General features: G+C 48.7%; 1 protein-coding gene and 1 long non-coding RNA gene across 2 annotated transcripts; both read right to left on the bottom strand.

Moving 5' to 3' along the window:
• Positions 1–6,300: 6,300 nt before the first annotated feature.
• LOC138351013 (uncharacterized) lies at positions 6,301–10,557 on the bottom strand. The gene is made up of 2 exons (XM_069302485.1): positions 7,414–10,557; positions 6,301–7,023 (listed from the first exon to the last, which is right to left on the bottom strand). Exon 1 carries the CDS (start codon positions 10,555–10,557, stop codon positions 8,158–8,160), a length of 2,400 nt encoding a protein of 799 aa, XP_069158586.1. The 3' UTR covers positions 6,301–7,023; positions 7,414–8,157.
• Positions 10,558–11,563: 1,006 nt separating this feature from the next.
• LOC138351014 (uncharacterized) lies at positions 11,564–13,144 on the bottom strand. Its single transcript, XR_011222316.1, has 2 exons — positions 12,677–13,144; positions 11,564–12,286 (listed from the first exon to the last, which is right to left on the bottom strand). It is a non-coding gene; the product is annotated as an uncharacterized lncRNA (long non-coding RNA).
• Between the last annotated feature and the right edge of the window lie 5,342 nt (positions 13,145–18,486).

Genomic DNA, 18,486 nt, shown 5'->3' on the forward strand with positions numbered 1-18,486 from the left:
TAGTTCATCCTTGTTTACCCGGTCGATTCCCCTGAGGATTTTGTAGCTTGTGATCATGTCCCCCCTTACTCTTCTGTCTTCCAGTGTCGTAAGGTGCATTTCCCGCAGCCTTTCCTCATAAGTCATGCCTCTTAGTTCTGGGACTAGTCTAGTAGCATACCTTTGGACTTTTTCCAGCTTCGTCGTGTGCTTGACAAGGTACGGGCTCCATGCTGGGGCCGCATACTCCAGGATTGGTCTTACATATGTGGTGTACAAGATTCTGAATGATTCCTTACACAGGTTCCTGAACGCCGTTCTGATGTTAGCCAGCCTCGCATATGCCGCAGACGTTATTCTCTTTATGTGGGCTTCAGGAGACAGGTTTGGTGTGATATCAACTCCTAGATCTTTCTCTCTGTCTGTTTCATTAAGTACTTCATCTCCTATTCTGTATCCTGTGCCTGGCCTCCTGTTTCCACTGCCTAGTTTCATTACTTTGCATTTACTGGGGTTGAACTTCAACAGCCATTTGTTGGACCATTCACTCAGTCTATCCAGGTCATCTTGTAGCCTCCTACTATCATCCTCTGTTTCAATCCTCCTCATAATGTTTGCATCGTCGGCAAACATTGAGAGGAACGAATCTATACCCTCTGGGAGATCATTTACATATACCAGAAACGTGTGTGGTTGAGAAACGTGTTACATATATGTGTGTGTGTGTGTGTGTGTGTGTGTGTGTGTGTGTGTGTGTGTGTGTGTGTGTGTGTGTGTGTGTGTGTGTGTGTGTGTGTGTACTCACCTAGTTGTACTCATCTAGTTGTGCTTGCGGTAGTTGAGCTCTGGCTCTTTGGTCCCGCCTCTCAACTGTCAAACAACTGGTGTACAGATTCATGAGCCTATTGGGCTCTATCATATCTACATTTGAAACAGTATATGGAGTCAGCCTCCACCACATCACTTCCTAGTGCATTCCATTTATTAACTACTCTGACATTGAAAAAATTCTTTCTAACGTCTCTGTGGCTCATCTGGGTACTAAGTTTCCACCTGTGTCCCCTTGTTCGTGTTCCACCCGTGCTGAAGAGTTTGTCTTTGTCCACCCTGTCAATTCCCCTGAGAATTTTGTAGGTGATTATCATGTCTCCCCTTACTCTTCTGTTTTCCAGGGTTGTGAGGTTCAGCTCCCTTAGCTTTTCCTCGTAACTCATTCCTTTCAGTTCCGGGACCAGTCTGGAGGCATACCTCTGAATCTTTTCTAACTTTGTCTTGTGTTTAACTAGGTATGGACTCCAGGCTGGAGCTGCATACTCCAGGATTGGTCTTACATAAGTGGTATACAGGGTCGTGAACGATTCCTTACACAAGTTTCTAAAGGCAGTTCTTATATTGGACTGTCTAGCATATGCCGCTGATTATATCCTTTTGATGTGGGGTTTTGGGGACAGGTTCGGTGTGATATCGACCCCCAGATCTTTCTCTCTATTTGACTCTTGCAGGATTTCACCTCCCAGATGGTACCATTTTCTAGACCATTCCTCCAGTTTGTCCAGGTCATCCTGTAGTCTCTGTCTATCTTCATCTGTTTTGATTCTTCTCATAATTTTTGCATCATCAGCAAACATTGAGAGGAATGAGTCTATACCCTCTGGAAGGTCGTTTACATATACTAGAAACAGGATGGGTCCAAGTACTGAGCCCTGTGGAACCCCGCTGTTGACATCTCGCCACTCTGATGCTTTCCCCCTCACCGTTACTCGCTGTTTCTTGTTGCTTAGATACTCCCTTATCCACTGGAGCCCCTTACCTTTTACTCCTGCCTGCTGCTCCAACTTTTGTAACAGCCTTTTGTGAGGTACTGTCAAAGGCTTTCTGACATTCCAAGAAAATGCAGTCGGCCCACCCTTCTCTTTCCTCTTTCCTTTCCTGTGTATGTGTGTTGTCACCTAGACGGGTTTGCAGGCTCGAACGTCAGTTCGAATTCAACCAACTACGAACACTTACGGATGAAAAGGAACACAAGAAAATCAGATGTGCATCTACACGGTTAGCAGGCTTGGATCCCCTGGCTCCTGAAGCTGAGAAGAACTGTCAGTGCTGAGGACACGTTAATGTGTCTCCAACACGTGTCCCCAACACACGTGTGTCTCCAACACATGTGTGTCTCCAACACATGTGTGTCTCCAACACATGTGTGTCCCCAACACACGTGTGCCCCCAACACACGTGTGTCCCCAACACACGTGTGTCCCCAACACACGTGTGTCCCCAACACATGTGTGTCTCCAACGCATGTGTGTCTCCAACACATGTGTGTCTCCAACACATGTGTGTCTCCAACACATGTGTGTCCCCAACACATTACCCAAACATTACCTAACACCCACAGCAGAGTTACGAACCAAATTAGACTTCATCTGAGATTTCACAACACAGATGAAATTATTAAACACATGGGACATAATCTTTCTGTAGGCAACATATGAGTCATAAATTCTCATCCACCGTCTAATTAAGACACAAATGAGTAAACATTTAGTAGGCCACACAGAGGCGTAGGCCTATTGAAAAAAAAAATAACTTCAGCTCCACCTTCCCAACTATCTATAGGTTGTTGCTTGGCTATTCTCTCGTTCCTCCTATCATATATTCTTTACAAATTGCTTATTGAGTTTGGAGCATGTTTTCCCCTCCCAAATTCCTTTCATTTTAGGCTGAAAATGTATTTTTTGGTTAGATTTCTGTGAAATATATATTTTTATGTGTGTATATGTATATTTTTTGTGTCTCTAGTTTATATATATATATATATATATATATATATATATATATATATATATATATATATATATATATATATATATATATATGTTCTCTCGGTCTGATGTGTCTTACTTTGAACAGTGCTTAGGATTTTATGTGTCGTTGTCATGTCTCCACCAGCAGAGAAACGAAATATTCGTCCTACATATTTTATCATTTGTTTAAGCTTGGGGGGGGGGTCCCCTACTTATATGTAAGTTTATATGTAAGCGAGCAGCAGTGAGTACAATATGTTTACCAGCTCTGTCTATGGGGAAAGAGAGGAGGTGAGGTGTAGGGAGATGAGGTGTAGTGAGGTGAGGTGTGGTGAGGTGAGGTGTAGTGAGGTGATGTGTAGTGAGGTGAGGTGTAGTGAGGTGAGGTGTGGTGAGGTGAGGTGTAGTGAGGTGATGTGTAGTGAGGTGTAGGGAGGTGAGGTGTAGGGAGGTGAGGTGTAGGGAGGTGAGGTGTAGGGAGGTGAGGTGTAGGGAGATGAGTGGAGGGGAGATGAAGATGCTGTGAGATCACACAATCATAGAGGTGGTTGTCTGTGTCTGTCACTCACGTAACAGCGAGGGAAAACAACAGTGAATTGTCCTTCATTGTACACAATGGTGATGATGATGTGTTTGATGACACTATACACTCTCTATGCTGCCTCCTGATGATGATGTTGTTGTCTTGGGTGATGAGTTTAGCATCCCTGATGTTTATATTACTACTGGTGTACTGGTGTTGTTCCTGGTGTACTGGTGTTGTTCCTGGTGTACTGGTGTTGTTCCTGGTGTACTGGTGTTGTTCCTGGTGTACTGGTGTTGCTCCTGGTGTACTGGTGTTGCTCCTGGTGTACTGGTGTTGCTCCTGGTGTACTGGTGTTGCTCCTGGTGTACTGGTGTTGTTCCTGGTGTACTGGTGTTGCTCCTGGTGTACTGGTGTTGTTCCTGGTGTACTGGTGTTGCTCCTGGTGTACTGGTGTTGCTCCTGGTGTACTGGTGCTGCTCCTAGTGTACTGGTGCTGCTCCTGGTGTAATGGTGCTGCTCCTGGTGTACTGGTGCTGCTCCTGGTGTACTGGTGCTGCTCCTGGTGTACTGGTATTGCTCCTGGTGTACTGGCGTTGCTCCTGGTGTACTGGTGTTGCTCCTGGTGTACTGGTGTTGTTCCTGGTGTACTGGTGTTGCTCCTGGTGTACTGGTGTTGTTCCTGGTGTACTGGTGTTGCTCCTGGTGTACTGGTGTTGCTCCTGGTGTACTGGTGCTGCTCCTGGTGTACTGGTGCTGCTCCTGGTGTACTGGTGCTGCTCCTGGTGTACTGGTATTGCTCCTGGTGTACTGGCGTTGCTCCTGGTGTACTGGTGTTGCTCCTGGTGTACTGGTGTTGCTCCTGGTGTACTGGTGTTGTTCCTGGTGTACTGGTGTTGCTCCTGGTGTACTAGTGTTGCTCCTGGTGTAATAGTGTTGCTCCTGGTGTACTGATGTTGCTCCTGGTGTACTGGTGTTGCTCCTGGTGTACTGGTGTTGCTCCTGGTGTACTGGTGTTGCTCCTGGTGTACTGCTGTACTGGTGCTGCTCCTGGTGTACTGGTGCTGCTACTGGTGTACTGGTGTTGCTCCTGGTGTACTGGTGTTGTTCCTGGTGTACTGACGTTGCTCCTGGTGTACTGGTGTTGTTCCTGGTGTACTGGTGTTGCTCCTGGTGTACTGGTGTTGCTCCTGGTGTACTGGTGTTGTTCCTGGTGTACTGGTGATGCTCCTGGTGTACTGGTGTTGCTCCTGGTGTACTGGTGTTGCTCCAGGTGTACTAGTGTTGCTCCTGGTGTACTGGTGCTGCTCCTGGTGTACTGGTGCTGTTACTGGTGTACTGGTGTTGCTCCTGGTGTACTGGTGTTGTTCCTGGTGTACTGGTGTTGCTCCTGGTGTACTGGTGTTGCTCCTGGTGTACTGGTGTTGCTCCTGGTGTACTGGTGTTGCTCCTGGTGTACTGGTGTTGCTCCTGGTGTACTGGTGTTGTTCCTGGTGTACTGGTGTTGCTCCAGGTGTACTAGTGTTGCTCCTGGTGTACTGGTGTTGCTCCTGGTGTACTGGTGTTGCTACTGGTGTACTGGTGTTGCTCCTGGTGTACTGGTGTTGCTCCTGGTGTACTGGTGTTGCTCCTGGTGTACTGGTGTTGCTCCTGGTGTACTGGTGTACTGCTGTTGCTCCTGGTGTACTGGTGTTGCTCCTGGTGTACTGTTGTTGCTCCTGGTGTACTGGTGTTGTTCCTGGTGTACTGGTGATGCTCCTGGTGTACTGGTGTTGCTCCTGGTGTACTGGTGTTGCTCCTGGTGTACTGGTGTTGTTCCTGGTGTACTGGTGTTGTTCCTGGTGTACTGGTGTTGCTCCTGGTGTACTGGTGTTGCTCCTGGTGTACTGGTGTTGCTCCTGGTGTACTGGTGTTGCTCCAGGTGTACTAGTGTTGCTCCTGGTGTACTGGTGTACTGGTGTTGCTCCTGGTGTACTGGTGCTGCTCCTGGTGTACTGGTGTACTGGTGCTGCTCCTGGTGTACTGGTGTTGTTCCTGGTGTACTGGTGAAACAGCAGTAAACACACACACACACACACACCTGTTGCGGTGACCTCGTTGGTAATGTTGCTTCTCAGGTGGGTGTTGCTGTGGGTATTGTGTACACACCTGTCCTAAGTTGAGGGGTGTTACAGGTGTGAGTAGTGATGCTGAGTGTGTGGGGGGAGGAGGGAGGGGGAGGGTGATCAATCGTTCAGGTTCCCTCTTCTGGTTGCAAATGTTGATGTTCGTAGTTGTTGGAGTTGTTGCGTGTGTTGATGACGTCGTATGATCAATAATCAACAACCGTTGCGTGGAGGAAAGGTTGGTTGATGATTGGAGGTGTGAGAAGGGGAGTTGTGGGGTTGATGGCGGGGCTATTGTCTTGAAGGTGCGTGTTGTCCTTGGTGTGTGGAGGAAGAAGTTGGTGGTTGTGTCTTGGGTTCCTCCTGTGTGTGTGTGTGTGTGTGTGTGTGTGTGTGTGTGTGTGTGTGTGTGTGTGTGCGTGTGTGTGTGTGTGTGTGTGCGTGTGTGTGTGTGTGTGTGTGTGTGTGTGTGTGTGTGTGTGTGTGTGTGTGTGTGTGCGTGTGTGTGTGTGTGTGTTATTATATAGACTGTGGGTTGGTTGGTGTAGTCGTCGTTGATCCTCCTCTACGGACAACCCAACCCACAACTCGGTAGAGTGCTTATACTAGGAGATCACCCTTGGCGCTTCTGGCTCTTGGAGAGGGGCTCAACGTCACACGTTCAGGGGATGCGGCTCCAACACTTAGCCTCGTCGTCACGTGCACACACCCACTCGAGCCGCTGTGACTCCCCACTCTCTCCTTATGAGATATGATCTCCTCAATCCCCCTATGACTTACTAGTATTACCTCCTACCCTGTCCACAGCAGTGGTTCATGGTTCTTTCTCTCTCTCTCTCTCCTTCTTTACTACCTCCTGGGAAGCCTCACTAGGACAAGGGCAAACACCAGCAAATTGTGACACATTTACTGAAGAAAGCACATACACGATACATACACACATATAATAATAATGAATCCTATACTCTATAATATCACAATCAGGTTGCACTCCAATACCATCAGAACTCTATTATCAGCTTATCAAGTGGTATCCTACCTCCTGGTTCACCACCTGATACTATTAACTTCCTCAAGTTGGTCAAGCCTACACACTGTTGCACCATCAGCAAGATAACATATATATATAGAAAACCAGCATTTGAATGCAATAACATATACCAGTATAAATGTTCATTGATACTTCAGTATAAAAAAACTCCTTGACGCAAGAATGCCAACAGTCACTCACCTCTCACTGCGTCTTGCACGCTAATGACAACCAAACACTATCAACTCCCTACTAGTAATCCACCAGAACTTCCCCTTCCACCTCTGGAAGTTCACAACCCTAATATCCTTAGGTTCTTCCAGGCTTCACTACCAGGATCCTCTGCAGCTCCTCCAGGCTGCTATCATGAAGTTTCCTTGTGCAACTACGGTGCTTCACCCTTCTGTTAGGTTCTTCCACAGCTCTCTTGGCTGCTACACCACCTCTACAGAAGCACGTGACACTCCTCTTCACTGCTGCTTCTCCTCACAGCTCGAGGTCCTCTGCTCCACTACCTTGGAGTCTCATCAGCTACATCATCTGCTGGCTTCGAAGTTCTCAGCAACTTCTTCCCCAAAGACAAACCTGCAACCCATCGACGTTCCAATAAAATGTTCCCCTTTAACACATAAACAAAAATAACCACACAATATGCTTGCCTCAAACCTCTATCTGTCCTCTACATACAGTGAGAGTGGACTCCCCCGTTTTGGGCGGGTCCATACTCCACCTCGCCTGGCGGCGGCGTCCTCACTCGCTGGGAGGGTCTTCCTCCATCCGGAGCCGGCTCCCTCAGTCGTCCGCCAGCGCTCAGAGAGGACGGACGTCGCTCCGTGTTCCTCCCTCTCCACTCTCTTATTTCAGGCTTTCTGCCTTATTAAAACATGTCTAACCTATAAATAAACATCGCTACTGTCGCTGGGCACACGACCAACTACAATGCAATCACTATGAACTGGCGTATATCGTGCTTACCACAGATTAACTGGTCGAGGGCGCTTTTCCTCTGACGGCGTCTGGTCAGGGCGCTCCCACGGCCCACAATAATGCTTCTGGGCGATTTAATATCTGCTCGTCGACCCGGACTTGAGACCACAACGTTCCCAGCTCGATTCCACAGCTGGTACGTCTGCACACTTCTCTTCTCTTAGAGATATATCACTAGGGGTTCCCTTCTGGCGGGAGCTCAAACGGAGCGCGGCTTCCCCCTGCGATGTCTGGCACTCAAGTGAGGTCAAGGTCCTCCGGAAGCGAGCCTCACGCCTCCAGCAAAATGTCCACATCTCCTAGCCAGTCATTTATCTATTTCCTTACTTACTGCCCATAATCTTAAATTGTTTTACATATCCAACCAGCCATTTTTTTCATATGGGTTATCACCTCAATATTTGCTAGACCTTCTAGTTAGGTCAGGCTTGCTGAATAACTCTCAAGACGGGAGACTCGTTTCTCCTGCAGGCTGAGATCATAACACTCCCCTCCCCTTATTTTTGAGAGTTATTCCAGTGGCAAAGCTCGGGATAATACATCCGCCACTACACTGTCTCGTTCTTCACCCCATATACTCTCTTAGGAGTCTACAATTAATTCGTTGCACCTTGCAACATCTGGCTCACAACTCTCCAGAAATATGATCTTCTCACAAACGATTTGACTTCTCTGACACCTCTTAGCTAGGCTGTCCTCTTTGGACGCCTGCACTCCATTGGTCCACTCTACTTACTGTCTCCACCCTCCGTTTCCTCGTCTTCCTCTCTTCACGTCCAGAGTCAGACATCTACTGTCTGTACCTTCTCTGTCGTCTTCATACTTCCATCTACTGCCATTATACTTCCGCCTCCGGTCATCATACTTCACTCCATCGTCTTCACCGACGCTCCTCCTTTTCGTCTCCTCATTTATCTGAGATCTCATCCTGTTCGACTCCCACCGAGTCCTCGGCTTTCTTCTACTCCTCCATGCTTGTATCCTCATCCTCTTCTCACACTTCTCACCTCTGTACCACTCCATTTCTTCTCCTTCAACTCTTCTTCGTTCCCTAAAAGTTTCTTCGGGCACCATACTACAACCAACAGCACTCGACTGTGCATGTCGCTCTACCTCTCCTAGAGTGCTCGTAAGCATCTCTCCACACATACTGTCTCTTCTCCTTTCATTTTCTCGGCTATTACTCTTCTTCACTATCTTTCCTCCACGTTTTCTGTGAAACATGTCAACTCTTGACATCTCAAACAACTTAACTCCACTATCCCTATGCCTCTGTGCTCGTGGACAACGTGACGCTCTACTCCCGTCCTCAGTATGTCCACATCCTTCCTCATTCCTACTCAGCACAGTTGCATTCGCCTTCCGACCCTTAATTTCAGCAGTCTGGGCTCTACTCAGGTCCGCTCTCTTCACAGTATTCTTCTTCGGCTGGGCCATCTTCACTTTTGACCTCACCGAGACTTCATTTTCCTGGGCTGGACCTTCATCAAACAGCCATGCTATATCTACGTCGATATCTTCCACCGGCTGAATCGACACTGTCTCATCTTCTTCAGCGTCTTCCTTGTCGGCCACCTCTGCCTTCATCACTACCGAGACAGGGTACTCAATGGCTTGGCGGTCTCCTGACTCATCTCCCCGGATGTCAGTCAGGTTCACACTCTCAGGTGTCCCACACGTGCCGTGGCCTTCTGGGCACTCCTCTGGCACAGTCTCCGCTATGACTCTTGGCAACACCTTTGTCCCGCACAAGTCATTCCCCAGGATCACTTGGACTCCTGGAATAGGTATGTCGGGGCACACTCCCAACATCACCTCTGCCGACACATATTCCGACCTTAGCTGGACAGTACAAATGGGCATGTCACTTTCAGACAATAACCCATATACTTTCATCTTCCCACTGCCAGCTAACCGTCGACCATCCCCAATCAGGCTTCTCGCAATCAAGCTCTGATTAGCTCCGGTATCTCTTAAGATACCAACTTCTACCTCCGGTTGGCCTCTTATACTGATCCAACCTTTACTCATGAACGGCCTATACCTCTCGTTCACTAAGTTCACCTTCTGTGGTTTGTCTTGGAACACATTAGTGTATTTACCTCGGGGGTCACACATGGCCAGGGTCACAACTCTCTTGCCCTGCCGACAATCTCGCATCACGTGACCCAATCCGTTACAATTGTAACATCTCATCTGGGAAAAGTCTCTTCTATATGTACCAGAGTAGCTCTGACTCTGTCCACTCGCATTGGAGTTCCTCGGGTCAGACGTACTACTCGTACTCTGTGGAGCTTTACTGGACTCTTGATTTCCAGGATAACGATTAGTTTCTCGTTTAGCTCCTCCATCTTCACTTTCAGACGAAGTGCGCGACCTACTCTTCTGAGTTTTAGGGTACTTACGTTTATCTGCCCATTTATCAAAATTTTTCTCACCCCAGGTTCCTCTGGGTCTTTCATAATTTCTTCCTCCCCAGACTCCATTGGGTCTGCCATTGCTGCGTCTCACCTCATTCTGCACTCTGTTCTCTCTTAAGCTCTTATATGCTTCAGTAATCATATCCGCCCTATCTGCGGCATCTTTCACCTCCTTTATCCCTGCTTCTTGGATCTTGAACTTTGTTTCGGGATGCATCATCTCCAAGAACTTCTCCATGACCATCAGTTGCTTTAGGTCAGCGTAAGATCCAACTCCAGCAGCCTCAATCCACTTCTGGAATCGTCTTTCCAGATCTCTTGCTGTCTCAGCAAACGTACATGCTCCAACTTTCACCATCTCTCTGAAGCGCTTCCTATAAGCTTCTGGGGTTAACTGAAACGAGCGCAAAATGCTGCTCTTTACCGTGGCATAATCCTGGCACTCTTCCAGTGACAATTGGGTGTATGCCTCCCTGGCTGCACCGGTCAATCTTAACTGGACCAGCTGGGCCCATTCCTCCTGTGGCCACTCCTTGATGCTGGCTACTTTCTCAAAATGCTCGAAGAAGCTCTCTGCCTCTTCGGGAACAAACAAGGGAATGTCCTTCTCCCTAACCCTAACATCTGGTGGGTGTGATACCTGGGTGGTGCTCTCTGGCAACCCATGTTCAATCCTTTGTTCAGCCAAGGTTCTATTCGCTTCTATCTGCATTTGTTTTGTTCTCTCTTTTTCTTTTTCCACCTCTAGCCTTGCTTTCTCTTTTTCTATTTCCAGTCTGGTTTTCTCTTTCTCCTTCTCGGCTTCATTTTTCATCTGGAGTTCCAATCTCATCTTTTCCAGCTGGAACTGTCTCTCCTTGTCCTCACGCTGCATCTGGAGCTCTAACTGGAATCTCTCCAAGCTCCTATTCCGGCTACTCCTACTACTGCGGCTACTCTTGCTGCTCCTACTCGATCCCTGGGATCTCACGTCATCCTGCCCATCATCCTCCTTTCCACTTTCAGCTCCTTTTTGGGCTCCTTGCTCTGCCGCTTCACTTCTGGCTCTCAACTGCCTCAGGATCTCATCCTTCATCCCAGCTACTTTAGATGCTTTCAACCTGATGCCACATTTTTCTGCTATTTGTTTCAATTGATCCCTCGTGCAACCTTCTAAATCCTCAGGCTTGCCTGACTCCACAAACGCTTGCACCTTATCCATCTTTGTCCTGTGAGTCTTCCCAAGAGAGAGAGTATACACCTGCGATCACACAGTTTATCTATTTCAGCAAGGGTGTACAAATCCACTCTTGGACAGGGTGTGGGTGTGTCAGTTCACTCTCCCGGACACAGGCCCCCAATTTTTATTATATACTCGTGGGTTGGTTGGTGTTGTCGTCGTTGATCCTCCTCTACGGACAACCCAACCCACAACTCGGTAGAGTGCTTATACTAGGAGATCACCCTTGGCGCTTCTGGCTCTTGGAGAGGGGCTCAACGTCACACGTTCAGGGGATGCGGCTCCAACACTTAGCCTCGTCGTCACGTGCACACACCCACTCGAGCCGCTGTGACTCCCCACTCTCTCCTTATGAGATATGATCTCCTCAATCCCCCTATGACTTACTAGTATTACCTCCTACCCTGTCCACAGCAGTGGTTCATGGTTCTTTCTCTCTCTCTCTCTCCTTCTTTACTACCTCCTGGGAAGCCTCACTAGGACAAGGGCAAACACCAGCAAATTGTGACACATTTACTGAAGAAAGCACATACACGATACATACACACATATAATAATAATGAATCCTATACTCTATAATATCACAATCAGGTTGCACTCCAATACCATCAGAACTCTATTATCAGCTTATCAAGTGGTATCCTACCTCCTGGTTCACCACCTGATACTATTAACTTCCTCAAGTTGGTCAAGCCTACACACTGTTGCACCATCAGCAAGATAACATATATATATAGAAAACCAGCATTTGAATGCAATAACATATACCAGTATAAATGTTCATTGATACTTCAGTATAAAAAAACTCCTTGACGCAAGAATGCCAACAGTCACTCACCTCTCACTGCGTCTTGCACGCTAATGACAACCAAACACTATCAACTCCCTACTAGTAATCCACCAGAACTTCCCCTTCCACCTCTGGAAGTTCACAACCCTAATATCCTTAGGTTCTTCCAGGCTTCACTACCAGGATCCTCTGCAGCTCCTCCAGGCTGCTATCATGAAGTTTCCTTGTGCAACTACGGTGCTTCACCCTTCTGTTAGGTTCTTCCACAGCTCTCTTGGCTGCTACACCACCTCTACAGAAGCACGTGACACTCCTCTTCACTGCTGCTTCTCCTCACAGCTCGAGGTCCTCTGCTCCACTACCTTGGAGTCTCATCAGCTACATCATCTGCTGGCTTCGAAGTTCTCAGCAACTTCTTCCCCAAAGACAAACCTGCAACCCATCGACGTTCCAATAAAATGTTCCCCTTTAACACATAAACAAAAATAACCACACAATATGCTTGCCTCAAACCTCTATCTGTCCTCTACATACAGTGAGAGTGGACTCCCCCGTTTTGGGCGGGTCCATACTCCACCTCGCCTGGCGGCGGCGTCCTCACTCGCTGGGAGGGTCTTCCTCCATCCGGAGCCGGCTCCCTCAGTCGTCCGCCAGCGCTCAGAGAGGACGGACGTCGCTCCGTGTTCCTCCCTCTCCACTCTCTTATTTCAGGCTTTCTGCCTTATTAAAACATGTCTAACCTATAAATAAACATCGCTACTGTCGCTGGGCACACGACCAACTACAATGCAATCACTATGAACTGGCGTATATCGTGCTTACCACAGATTAACTGGTCGAGGGCGCTTTTCCTCTGACGGCGTCTGGTCAGGGCGCTCCCACGGCCCACAATAATGCTTCTGGGCGATTTAATATCTGCTCGTCGACCCGGACTTGAGACCACAACGTTCCCAGCTCGATTCCACAGCTGGTACGTCTGCACACTTCTCTTCTCTTAGAGATATATCACTAGGGGTTCCCTTCTGGCGGGAGCTCAAACGGAGCGCGGCTTCCCCCTGCGATGTCTGGCACTCAAGTGAGGTCAAGGTCCTCCGGAAGCGAGCCTCACGCCTCCAGCAAAATGTCCACATCTCCTAGCCAGTCATTTATCTATTTCCTTACTTACTGCCCATAATCTTAAATTGTTTTACATATCCAACCAGCCATTTTTTTCATATGGGTTATCACCTCAATATTTGCTAGACCTTCTAGTTAGGTCAGGCTTGCTGAATAACTCTCAAGACGGGAGACTCGTTTCTCCTGCAGGCTGAGATCATAACAGTGTGTGCGTGTGTGTGTGTGTGTGTGTGTGTGTGTGTGTGTGTGTGTGTGTGTGTGTGTGTGTGTGTGTGTGTGTGCGTGTGTGTGTGTGCGTGTGTGTGTGTGTGTGTGTGTGTGTGTGTGTGTGTGTGTGTGTGTGTGTGTGTGTGTGTGTGTGTGTGTGTGTGTGTGTGTGTGTGCGTGTGTGTGTGTGCGTGTGTGTGTGTGTGTGTGTGTGTGTGTGTGTGTGTGTGTGTGTGTGTGTGTGTGTGTGCGTGTGTGTGTGTGTGTGTGTGTGTGTGTGTGTGTGTGTATGTGTGTGTGTGTGTGTGTGTGTGTGTGTGTGTGTGTGTGTGTGTACTCACCTAATTGTGCTTGCGGTGGTTGAGCTCTGGCTCTTTGATCCCGCCTCTCAACCGTCAATCAACAGGTGTACAGATTCCTGTGTGTGTGTGTGTGTTTACTAGTTGTGTTTTGCGGGGGTTGAGCTTTGCTCTTTCGGCCCGCCTCTCAACTGTCAATCAACTGTTTACTAACTACTTTTTTTTTTCTTTTCCCACACACACACCCCCCAGGAAGCAGCCCGTGACAGCTGACTAACTCCCAGGTACCTATTTACTGCTAGGTAACAGGGGCACTTAGGGTGAAAGAAACTTTGCCCATTTGTTTCTGCCTCGTGCGGGAATCGAAACCGCGCCACAGAATTACGAGTCCTGCGCACTATCCACCAGGCTACGAGGCCCCCTGTGTGTGTGTGTGTGTGTGTGTGTGTGTGTGTGTGTGTGTGTGTGTGTGTGTGTGTGTGTGTGTGTGTGTGTGTGTGTGTGGAGAGCAGGGAGCGAGAGTGAGTGTTAAAATGGTTACATCTGTGGTACTTGTGGCTATAAGGGAGAGACCAGTCCGCCTGCCTGGGCTCTCACTCTCACTTACTCACTCACTCATTAACTCACCTCCCTCATTCATGCTCCCGCGCCTGCTTCATTCATGCCTGTCTTCACGCTCCGCCACGCCCCACCTGCTTTGATAACGCTCCAGCTGGCCCATTATGTGATCGCTGATTCCCCTCTTTTTTCCCTTCCCCCCTCCCCCTCCCCCCTCCCCCTTCCCCCTCCCCCATCCCCCTCCCCCTCCCCTTTTACAGGCGTAGACATGTCTATGTTCGCGGATGATGCAAACTTGATGAGAAGAGTTGTGACAGATGAGGATTGTAGGATCCTCCAAGAGGACCTGAACAGGTTGCAGAGATGGTCAGAGAAATGGCTACTGGAATTCAACACGAGCAAATGTAAAGTTATGGAAATGGGACTAGGAGATTGGAGACCAAAGGGACAGTACACAATGAAGGGGAACTGCCTACCTGTGACGACGCGTGAAAGAGACCTGGGTGTGGACGTAACACCTAATCTATCTCCTGAGGCACATATAAATAGGATAACGACAGCAGCGTACTCTACACTGGCAAAAGTTAGAACATCATTCAGAAACCTAAGTAAGGAGGCATTTTGGGCGCTTTACACTGCCTACGTGAGACCCGTCTTAGAGTATGCCGCCTCATCATGGAGTCCCCATCTGAAGAAGCATATAATGAAAATGGAAAAGGTTCAGAGGTTTGCAACGAGACTCGTCCCAGAGCTACGAGGGATGGGGTATGAGGAGCGCCTGAGGGAACTGAGCCTTACGACACTAGAAAGAAGAAGGGAGAGGGGGACATGATAGGAACGTATAAAATACTCAGAGGGATTGACAGAGTGTACATAGACGAAATGTTAACACGGAATAGTAACAGAACGAGGGGACATGGATGGAAACTGGAAACTCAGATGAGTCACAGAGATGTTAGGAAGTTTTCTTTTAGTGTGAGAATAGTGGGAAAATGGAATGCACTTCAGGAACAGGTTGTGGAAGTAAATATTTTTCATAATTTTAAAACCAGGTATGATAGGGAAATGGGACAGGAGTCATTGCTGTAAACAACCGATGCTCGAAAGGCGGGATCCAAGAGTCAATGCTCGATCCTGCAGACACAACTAGGTGAGTACAACTAGGGGAGTACACACACGGGGCCTGGTAGCCTGGTGGATAGCGCGCAGGACTCGTAATTCTGTGGCGCGGGTTCGATTCCCGCACGAGGCAGAAACAAATGGGCAAAGTTTCTTTCACCCTAAGTGCCCCTGTTACCTAGCAGTAAATAGGTACCTGGGAGTTAGTCAGCTGTCACGGGCTGCTTCCTGGGGTGTGTGTGTGTGTGTGGGGTGGGAAAAAAAAAAAGTAGTTAGTAAACAGTTGATTGACAGTTGAGAGACGGGCCGAGGAGCAAAGCTCAACCCCCGCAAAAACACAACTAGTAAACACAACTAGTAAACACACACACACACACACACACACACACACACACACACACACACACACACACACACACACACACACACACACACACACACACACACACACACACACACATGTACGCACACCCACACACACATGTTGCATCCTACAGCTTATATCACACCTCCAATGTGTACTCCTGGCCGAAGAAACAGTTTTCCACTTTGACGTCAGTCAAATGAAAGCGTTTCCCCTTGTTGACAGCAGGCCACCTGTACCCTGTCACCCGCGGGCATATTGTTCCTCTTTATGCCTTGGTCTGGTGGAGGCTGTATGCCTCTCCCCTCACCTTGAGTGTTTCTTATAGGCCTATGGTGAAGCATTGTCTTGCTCCTAGTGTCCCCCTCACCACTGGGGGGGGGGGGGGTATGTTGCCTTTTATAGCGTATACCCAGATGCCCCTTTCACGTGACGTGGTTTACCCAGATGCCCCTGTCACGTGACGTGGTATACCCAGATGCCCCTGTCACGTGACGTGGCATGCCCATGTCACGTGACGTGGTATACCCAGATGCCCCTGTCACGTGACGTGGTATGCCCATGTCACGTGACGTGGTATACCCAGATGCCCCTGTCACGTGACGTGGTATGCCCATGTCACGTGACGTGGTATACCCAGATGCCCCTGTCACGTGACGTGGTATGCCCATGTCACGTGACGTGGTATACCCAGATGCCCCTGTCGCGTGACGTGGTATACCCAGATGCCCCTGTCACGTGACGTGGCATGCCCATGTCACGTGAGGTGGTATACCCAGATGCCCCTGTCACGTGACGTGGTATGCCCATGTCACGTGACGTGGTATACCCAGATGCCCCTGTCATGTGACGTGGTATGCCCATGTACCTCTGAGTCTAGGCCGCCACCAGGGAAGGGGTGGGGAGATGGGGGGGGGCATAAACCTGTCCTCTCACCTAATCCGTCGCAATTTTAACGTAATCGTCTTAATCCTTTGAAAATGCGCGACGAAGTTTAAAACAAAATAAACCACCGCATTATTGACGTTTTTCTATGCATCGGCCGCGTTAGGTTAGAAGGGTTGCTTGGGTTTGTACGTTTCTGGTTATGCAAAACCGTTGGCATTTTTAACGTATTGGCAGATCGACAGACTCGACTGTGTATGTGTTTGACTTCAGATACTTCGTTTTCTATGAGGGGGGGGGAGAGGAGGAGGAGGGGCTCTCATATTTCTTTGGTGATCACATAAACGTGTGGGGGGGAGGGTCACGCCCCCTCCCCCGAGTGTGTGGGGGGGGAGGGTCACGCCCCCTCCCCCGAGTGTGTGGGGGGGGTCACGCCCCCTCCCCCGAGTGTGTGGGGGGGGAGGGTCACGCCCCCTCCCCCGAGTGTGTGGGGGGGGAGGGTCACGCCCCCTCCCCCGAGTGTGTGGGGGGGGTAACTACCCTGGGTATAGTTGGGTAGTTAAGCTCTCGGGTTTAATCACTAAGCGGCTCACATATTGCTCGGGAAATTCCTTTGTCGAATTCTCTTCTCCGGTTTTGCTAATTCCTGGCCTCAAGATCACAAAAAATTCCACTCTAGAAGCAGTACTTAGAAGAGAGACTAGGATTTTGAACTTAGAAGAGAGCCCATAAGATCACCTAGATTCTAAAAAAAACGGCCTCAAACATCTTACTTCTTAAGTCTTATGAACAACGTGAAAGTTGATAATGTTGAACATGTATGAACCCAACGACTATATTCCCCCAACCCGTTCTAGCAAATTTAATAAGTCAACATTGACTTATTAGTTGCGTGCATAGGTGACATACTAAACATAATAGTTTCCCTTGAAAAGCTTCATAGAAAACACCGACCTTACCTAACCTACTTAGTATGTTAAAATAAGCATCTTATAGCTTCGTAATTACAATTGTTACTTAACCTATTATAGATATAGGTTAGGTAATAATTGTAATTACGAAGCAATAAGATGCTTATCTTAACATACTAAGTAGGTTAGGTAAGGTCGGTGTTTTCTATGAAGCTTTTCAAGGGAAACTATTATGTTAAGTATGTCACCTATGCACATATTTAATAAGTCAATATTGACTTATTAAATTTGCGAGAACGGGTTGATTCCCGCACATCACAACCTGTCCTCACACTTAATGAATCACAATTGTATATCGCTTGAGACCACAACGATATTTTTCTTTTACTTTACTTATTAAACCCACCTTATTATTGAGGCTTCCTGGGACCAATACGCCTCGATAAGTACGCTTCTAGTTACGCAAAACCACTTCGTATTTGACGTTTGCTTGTGCACTGGGGCGAGTTAGATAACTACCCCCATGTTTAATGATATAGAAACCATGCCATTAGTACGACCGCTCGATGTACAACGTAACATATACGACGGTTTTTGGCCTAACCAGAAGCGTACGACCCCAAGCAACCCACCTGTCGGGGATGATGCATTAAAAAAAATGTCAATATTTTGGTGTGTTAATGTTTACCAATATTTACCAATACAATAGCGATGCAGTACGAGGTACAGAGCACTATGGGGGGGGGGGGAGAGGGGAGGGGGCAGGTGAGGGCTGATTCATGCACCAAAGGTACACAGACGTGTCGCCAAGTGCACATACAAGTGTTGCACAGCATCCTTGCCTCAGGCGTCAACACCCAACACAACCCGAGGTCATGGGTTACCTTGCCTGCCCTCGGGTGCCCCGCCACCTCTCCTGGCCCGCCTGCGGCCCCCCCCCCCACCGGGTCGTCCAGGACCCCGCGTCGTACAGGGGACCGGATCGTCTAGGGGACCGGGTCGTCCAGGACCCTGGGTCGCCCAGGGGACCAGGTCGTCCAAGGGACCGAGTCGTCCAGGGGACCGGGTCGTCCAAGACCCCGGGTCGTCCAAGACCCCAGGTCGTCCAGGGGACCAAGTCGTCCAGGACCCCGGGTCGTCCAGGGGACCGGGTCGTCCAGGACCCCGGGTTGT

This window comes from Procambarus clarkii, chromosome 48 (genome assembly GCF_040958095.1).
Source record: "Procambarus clarkii isolate CNS0578487 chromosome 48, FALCON_Pclarkii_2.0, whole genome shotgun sequence".
NCBI lineage: Eukaryota > Metazoa > Arthropoda > Malacostraca > Decapoda > Cambaridae > Procambarus > Procambarus clarkii.

What these genes read in the sequence shown, in the direction of transcription:
- LOC138351013 (XM_069302485.1), bottom strand. Translation starts at nt 10,557, where the DNA reads ATGCAGATAGAAGCGAATAGAACCTTGGCTGAACAAAGGATTGAACAT.